General features: G+C 64.5%; 1 protein-coding gene across 1 annotated transcript; it reads left to right on the forward strand.

The window, feature by feature from the left end:
* Window positions 1-1,554: 1,554 nt before the first annotated feature.
* MSL1 (MSL complex subunit 1) lies at window positions 1,555-7,053 on the forward strand. Its single transcript, XM_084222188.1, has 8 exons — window positions 1,555-1,786; window positions 4,337-4,560; window positions 4,886-5,268; window positions 5,929-5,993; window positions 6,164-6,231; window positions 6,442-6,566; window positions 6,644-6,716; window positions 6,828-7,053. The coding sequence occupies exons 1-8, from the start codon at window positions 1,643-1,645 to the stop codon at window positions 6,916-6,918; spliced, it is 1,173 nt and encodes a 390-aa protein (XP_084078314.1). The 5' UTR covers window positions 1,555-1,642; the 3' UTR covers window positions 6,919-7,053.
* The last annotated feature ends 300 nt before the right edge of the window (window positions 7,054-7,353 follow it).

Consider the following 7,353-nt stretch of genomic DNA (forward strand, 5'->3'; position numbering starts at 1 on the left):
CCCATGGCACAGCAGGAACCTCGCAGGGGCTTCCCCAGTGCCACAGCGCGGGGGTGGCACCGCCACTGTGACCCGGCCACCAGGACCAGGGGCACCCTGCGGCTGGCAGGGGGGGCTGGGTGAAGGGGGATCTCCCCCCGTGTGTTTGTGTGTCCCTGAACGCAGCTCTGCAGAGAGAGGCACGTCCCCCACGTGTCCCCTGTGCGTCCCCAGCACGTGCCACGCGTGTCCCCTGTGTGTCCCCGGTGACACGGCCCCGTGTGCTGCGGGGGGGTGGAGTTTCAGCCGGGAGAGGGGGAAATGATCCTCCGTGTGTGTCTGTGTGTGTTTGTACGTGTACATATATGTCCGTGCCTGCCCGTACGCGTCCATACGTGTGCTGTGAGGCTGCAGTCGGGGCTGTGCGTGTGCGTACACGCGTGTGCATGAGTGTGCTCTGCGACTGCAGTCGGGGGTGCGTGTGCACGGGCTGCAGTGTCTGCGCCTGTGCTGCAGCGGGGGCTGCGGTCGCTCCCTGCAGGGGGACACGCGTGTGCATGTGCGTGTCCGTGTACGCACCAGTGTGCTGGGGCTGCAGCCCCTGCAGGGAGGGTGCTGCGGACTTGTCTGCGCGTGTGTGTGTGTGTGTGTGTGTGTGCGCGCGTTCTTGCACACGTCCAGCAGGAACTGCAGAGCTCTGGGTGTGCAGTCCCTATGGGGGGGTTCAGCCCCCGTGGGGGGGTGTGCGCATATGGGGAGGTGCGGACCCCCAGAATCACAGCACAGCCGCCCCATCCTCGGCCCTGCCCGCGTGGGGGGCTCGTAGCGGTGGGTCCCTTTGTGTCGTTCCCCCCGCCCCGCCGTGTCCCCTCCCGCCACGGGACCGGCCCGTGACCCGAGCCCCCCCCGTGGGGCGGGGAGCCGGTACCGCCACTCTCGGGGGCCCCCGAGCGGCCGTCCCCGGTACTGCGGCGCGGGACCCCCGCCTCACGCGTGTCCGCGTGTCGCGACCACCCCCCCCCGGCCCGGGGGAAGCGGCGCGGGTGGGCACCGCCCCGGGGGTCCCTAAGCGGGGACCGGCCCCGCTCCTCACCCCCGGGGATCCCACCGCCCCCACCGCCGCCGGCGCATGCGCGCCGAGCCCCGTTCGCCGGTACCCGGGGTCCCGTGCCCGGTACCGACCCCCGCCCCGCCGCCCCCCCGCGCGGCTCATCCCCGCGCGGGTCATCCCCGGGGCAGGGGCCGCTCCGCGCCGATGCCCCCGGCGCCCCCCGCGCCGCCGCCCCGCGGTGCCGGCGGGCGGTAACGGGGCCCGGCCATGCGGTCCACGGCGTTCCGGGGGGGCGGGCGGCGGCGGCCCGAGGGGGCGGGCGGGGAGGAGGAGGAGGAGGAGGGGGAGGAGGGGGAGGAAGGCCCCGCTCCGCCGGCCCGGCGGCCCCGGGCCCCGCCGCCGCTGGGGGCACACACGGGCCGCGGCTGCGGGGTGGCGGAGCGGGAGCGGAGCGGGGCCGCGGCGGGGCCGGCGGCCGGCGGGGGCAGGGCCGCGGCGGGGGATGCGGGCGGGCTGCCCGGGGAGGCGGCGGCGGCGGGGCCGGGAGCGGGGCCGGGGCCGGGAGCGGGGCCCGCGGAGCCGGGGAAGCGGCGGCCCGCGGCCCGCGCAGCGATGGGCGCCGGCGGAGGGTCGCCCGGGCAGGCCGCCTGCCTGCGGCAGATCCTGCTGCTCCAGCTGGACCTGATCGAGCAGCAGCAGCAGCAGCTGCAGGCCAAGGAGCGGCAGATCGAGGAGCTCCGGGCCGAGCGCGACACGGTACGGCGGGGGAACGGGGTGGGGGGGGCACCGGGGGAACGGGGAGGTAGGCGGGAATGCGGCGTGGAAGGGGTTAACTCCCGCCAAGGTTAACTCCTCCTTGGGTTTAACCCCCCCCAGATTTAACCCACTGCCCTGTGGGGTAACCACCCCCCCCCCCCCCTCAGGGTTAGCTCCCCCTCAGGTTTAACCCCCCTCAGGTTTAACCCCCCCACCATGGGGTGACCCCCACCCTAGGGTTAACCACCCCTTGGTGTAACACCCTCCTATGGGGTGACCCCCGCTAGATTTAAACCCCCCCTTAGCTTTAACACCCCTCCCGTAGAGTGATGCCCCCTCCCCCTAGGGTTAATGGCTCCCCCACACCACCCAGGGGTCCCTGGGATTGTGGTGGAATTCTGCCCACCAAAACAGCAAAATTCTTGCTCCTCCTGACACCCAAGGGGTTAATGCTGCCCCCCTTTTTGGGGGTTAATACCCCACTTTTTGGGGGTTAATTTCACTTCTCTTTTTTTTAATTCCATCCCCTCAATGCTTAATTTACCCGCCCCCCCCTTGTTGGGGTTAATACCCCCCTTGTTTGGGTAATACCCCCCTTTTTGGGGGTTGATTCCACCTCTTTCTTGGGGGTTAATTCAGTGCCCTCTTTGGGGGTTAATGTGACCCCTTCTTTGGGGGTTAATTCTGCACTCCATGGGAGTTAATGCCCCCACCTTTGAGGGTTAAATCTTTGGGGTAAATGCCCCCTCCTCTTTGGGGATTAATTCCATCCCCTTGAGGGTTAATGTCCACCCCTCTTTGGGGGTTAATTCTGCACCCCGTGGCAGCTAATGCCCCCCACCTTTGAGGGTTAATTCTGAGCCCCTCTTTGGGGTTAGTGCCCCCCCCACCCCCTTTTTGGGGGTTAATGTTAATTCCACCTCTCTTTGGGGGTTAATTCTGCACCCCGTAGCAGTTATTGCCCCCCTATTTGAGGATTAACTCGGCTCCCCTCGAGGGTTAATGCCCCCCTTTTTTGGGGGGGTTAATGTCCCCCCATAGGGGTTAACGTCCAACTGCCGTGTCACCCCATGGCTTAGGGCACCCCCACAGGGATTCATGTGCCCCTCATGGCAGTTAACCTGCACCCCCCGTGGCACCCCAGGGGTTAATACCCCCCCCCACCTTGGGTGTTAATGTTCTCCCCTCATGGCACTCCAGGGGTTAATCCCCCCTCTTTGAGAATTCCCTCTCAGGGGGGCATCTGATACCCGGGGGGAGGGGTTAATGCCCCCCTCCCCAAAGGGTTAAACCCTCGCCAGGAGCAGTTCTGCCCCCCCCCCCCCCCCACCCCGGGGGTCTCTGCCAACCGCAGGGCTGGGTTCCCTCCCCTCGGGGGTCGCGGGTGCCCCCGGGGGTCGCAGCCCCCCCCAGACAAAGCGGCGGGGGCACAAAGGGCGGGGGCGGGGCGGGGGTTAACGGGCCGCCGCCCGTTACCGTGGCGACCGTTCGGGGGGGGACCTTAAAGGGGCCGCGTCACCGGGCGGGACACGGCCACAAGGGATGTCGCCTCGCTGCTTGGCCAGCTCGCTGCACCTCCACCCCGGGGATTTGGGGGCCATCACAGCCATGAGAGGCTGCCAGCCTTGGGGGGGACACTGTGGGGTGCTCACAGCTGTGCTGTTCTCCCCCCCCCCCCCCCCCACATGTGTCCTGTGTCACCCCAGAGATGCCATGTGTGCCCCTACCAAAGATTGCCTATTTGTATCGCCCTCCCCACGTTGTCTCACCTGCGTTGTCCCCCCGTGGGTGTTGTGTCACCCCACGGATGCTGCATGTTCCCCACCCCCCCCCCCACCAGCCATGGGTCACCCCCCTGCCAGCCCCACGGCCCTGTGGCCATGTGCCATCAGCGGCGGTGGCCATGCCCAGCTGCAGTGGTGGTGTCAGCAGTGGTGGCCCCGTTGGTGGCAGGAAGGATGGGGACACCCCACGTGGTGTCACCGCAGGCAATGCTGCGTCCCCCAACATGGAGGAGCCACTGCGGCAAGTCCGTGGTGGGACTTCAGGGGCACAGCCTCCCGGGGTGACACTGCTGGGGACATGGGACTGCCACACCCTGCGTGCACTGGGCTCTGCTCCCCAAAGCTGGGTCCCCCCACAGCCACACCTTTGGGGGGTGCTGGGACACCCCCCCCACTCTGCTGTCCAAAAACAGTGCAGGCCCTGGCTGGGGATGGCTGGGGACAGGTGACCATGGGCTGGGGTCACCAGGTGCTCTTTGAGCCCACAGCTAATTCCAACCCCCCTTCTTCGTCCTGCATTATCAGGGAGGACACACAGTGGGTGGGACCCCCAAATTCTCTGCTTTCTGCTGCCCCATCTCGGGAAGTATTCAGGGCTGGGTTGGACAGGGTTTGGAACAGCTGGGATAGTGGAAGATGTCCTTGTAGCAGAAGAAGTAGACAGAGAGTGGCCATTTTGTGCTATTGGACATCCAGGGGCGGCTGCCCTGGGGTGCCTAGGGGGTGACCCCACCCTGAGGTGAGCCCTCCCTCCCCTGCCTTGCAGCTCCTGGCGCGGATCGAGCGCATGGAAAGGCGGGTGCAGCTGGTGAAGAAGGACAGCGAGCGGGAGAAGCACCGCATCTTCCAGGGCTTTGAGGTGGATGAGAAGCCAGAGGCAGAGGCCTGTGAGAAGCTGCCTCTGGAGTGTCCCCAGGAGCTGCTGGAACCTCCCCCGACCCTGCAGCCCAAGCACTTCCCCTACGGCAGGAACGGGAAGGGGCATAAAAGGTACAGAGTGCATGGGGGGGCTGCCTGGGGAGGAAGGGGGACACTCCCTGTGGCTTCACCCTCTGTTTGTGAGGCTGGCACTGCCCAGTGGCCGTTGAGGTGTTTGGAGAGGCCACCCAGCACCAGGAACACATCAAGAAGAACCCAAAGAAGGCCTTTGTGGGGGAGTGCAGGGTCACAAAATGCTGGGGAAGCCCCTCTGTAAGCTGCTTAAATCTGGCCCTGGTGCAGCAGCTCTGGTTTGGGGATGCCAGGAGCCCCCCACAGCATCCCTGGTGCAGGGTGAAGATCCCTGTGCCTGGCTCAGCTCTTCCTCCTCCTGCAGGAAGCCAACATTTGGGAGCACAGAGAGGAAGACGCCTGTGAAAAAACTAGTGTCAGAATTCTCCAAAGTGAAGAGTAAAACTCCAAAACACTCCCCGGGGAAGGAGGAATCGGGCGGCTCCTTGGCTGAAACTGTTTGTAAACGAGAACTGCGGAGCCAAGAGACTCCAGAAAAAACCCGCTCGCTCTTGGAGACCCCACTGAGAGCATCAGCCCCACCCAAGGGTCCTGGCACCCACCCCAAGGAGAAAGGCTTTGTCAGTGAGGCCGACGACCTGCCCTACCTGTCCACCACAGAAATGTACCTGTGCCGCTGGCACCAGCCGCCCCCGTCGCCGCTGCCGCTGCGGGAGCCTTCCCCCAAAAAGGAGGAGACTGTAGCAAGTAAGGATGGAGAGAATGATGGAAATGTTCCCAAGCTCAGCCGGCCTGGGAACAGGGCTCAGCACCCTCATTTTGAACCTGGGAAAGGGCTCCCACATTCCCAAAGGGAGTGCCCGTGGTGGTAGAAAGATGCCGTGCTGCTGGCTCTTTCCAGTGCTGGCTCTGGGCTATCCCAAATCTCATTTTGGGGTCACCCACTCTGGCTGCTCTCTGTTGGAGCAAGCAGTGAAGCAGCTTCCCATGGGTGGGTGGGAAATGTGTCTCTGGCTCATGCCTTGGTGTCACAGCACCAGGGTCACCTGCTGTCCTCAAATCCAGTGCTTGTCCTGCCTTGAGCCCAGCGAGGTTGGTGCCAGTGAACTGGACTGTGCCAGGTGGCTCAGCACCGTGGCTCAGACAGAGCCTGGCACATCCCTGGGAGTGGTTTGCTTGTGTGCTTGGCTAAGGGGGTGAAGATCAGCTCTGCTGCCCTGTGGCTGGCTGGGGATGCGGGGTTGTCAGATGGTTGTCAGCCAGATGTCCACTGCTGGCTCAGGATGGGGGTTTGTGGCATGCCAAGCCGTCCTCCAAGGGGAAGGATGATCAGGAAGGGAGTGGGGAGGTGGTAGGATGGAGCAGGGGATTCTGGTGTAGGGTAACACCCTTCTCCTTGTCCTGCAGTTCCGTCTTGGAGGGACCATGTCGTGGAGCCCCTGAGAGACCCCAACCCCTCGGACCTCCTGGAGGTACGTGAGCCATCAGTGGTGCCACAGGGGCTTTCCAGGCTATCTCCCACTCCCAGAGCTGGTGGCATCTCATCCCCTCATCCAGCACAGACCCCATCTGTGGCTGGGAGGCTGAGGTGGGGGATCTGGCCCTGGGGTGATGTGCTGATCCCTGTCTGGTGTTGTTGCAGAACCTGGACGACAGCGTCTTTTCCAAACGGCACGCAAAGCTGGAGCTGGATGAGAAACGAAGGAAAAGGTTGGAGCAAGGGGGGTCTGGATCCCCAGTCTCACAAGAGAGGGTCCTGGGGTGCCACCTGGAGCAGGGTGCAGCTGGGATGGGCACCAGGAATTACTGCAGGAGGAGGGATGCTCTCACATCACTGGCAGCCAGTGCAGCGCCGTGATCACCCTGGGGGAGCCTGGCAGTGCCGTGGCTCCTCACTTTGCCAGCCATGCTGTTTTCCAGGTGGGACATCCAGCGGATCAGGGAACAGAGAATCCTACAGCGGCTGCAGCTCCGAATGTACAAAAGGAAAGGGATTCAGGAGTCGGAACCTGAAGTTACCTCATTTTTCCCTGAGCCAGATGATGGTGAGGCTTGGGAAAGGGGTGTTTGGGGTAGGGGTGCAGATGAAGGGGGTCTCACACACTCTGGTGTCTCTCCACAGTGGAAAGTTTGCTCATTACCCCTTACCTGCCCGTTGTCGCCTTTGGCCGGCCCTTGCCCAAACTGACCCCACAGTGAGTACTGGGGAGGGGATGGGGCTGGGGAGTGCCAGTGTCACTCCTAGCAAGTCACCCTGCCCATTTTGGGTTGGGAGGGTGCTGCAGTGACACCAGCTGTGCCCACAGGAACTTCGAGCTGCCCTGGCTGGACGAGCGCAGCCGCTGCCGGCTGGAGGTGCAGAAGAAGCAGACACCACACCGGACCTGTCGGAAATAAGGGAGATGCTGGGAGCTCCAACCACCTCCAGGAGCTCCAACCACCTCCAGGAGCTCCATTCTCAGGGGCTCTGAACACCTCTAAGGCACCAGAAGCTCTGCCATCGGCGGGTCACCACCAGCTGCTGCCTGCTCCGTGCTGACGGATGGTTTCGTTCTTCTGCGATCCCAGTTTTGTTCGTTTGGGTTTTGGAACGTTTCCCGGACTCATCCCCCGCACTGGCGCCGCCTTCCCAGTGCCACCAGCCTGCAGCTCCACTCCTGGGGGCAGTGGGTGGATCCCAGCCCCGTTCTTGAGTCCCCCTGTGCCACCCCTGCACTCCACAGCCCGTGGCCTTGGGATCTGGGGCTCTCCCGTGTCCGGTGGGAGCACAGGGATGACCAGCACCAGATCCCGTGTCTGGGGGTGCCACATCCCCTGGGACTCACCCGCTGC

This window comes from Fringilla coelebs, assembly GCF_963513975.1.
Source record: "Fringilla coelebs genome assembly, chromosome: 27".
NCBI classification, from domain to species: Eukaryota; Metazoa; Chordata; class Aves; order Passeriformes; family Fringillidae; genus Fringilla; species Fringilla coelebs.

What these genes read in the sequence shown, in the direction of transcription:
- MSL1 (XM_084222188.1), top strand. Translation starts at nt 1,643, where the DNA reads ATGGGCGCCGGCGGAGGGTCGCCCGGGCAGGCCGCCTGCCTGCGGCAG. An exon ending in AACGGGAAGGGGCATAAAAG is followed by an intron (nt 4,561 to 4,885) that starts GTACAGAGTGCA and finishes CTCCTCCTGCAG; the next exon opens with GAAGCCAACATTTGGGAGCA. An exon ending in AAAGGAGGAGACTGTAGCAA is followed by an intron (nt 5,269 to 5,928) that starts GTAAGGATGGAG and finishes CTTGTCCTGCAG; the next exon opens with TTCCGTCTTGGAGGGACCAT.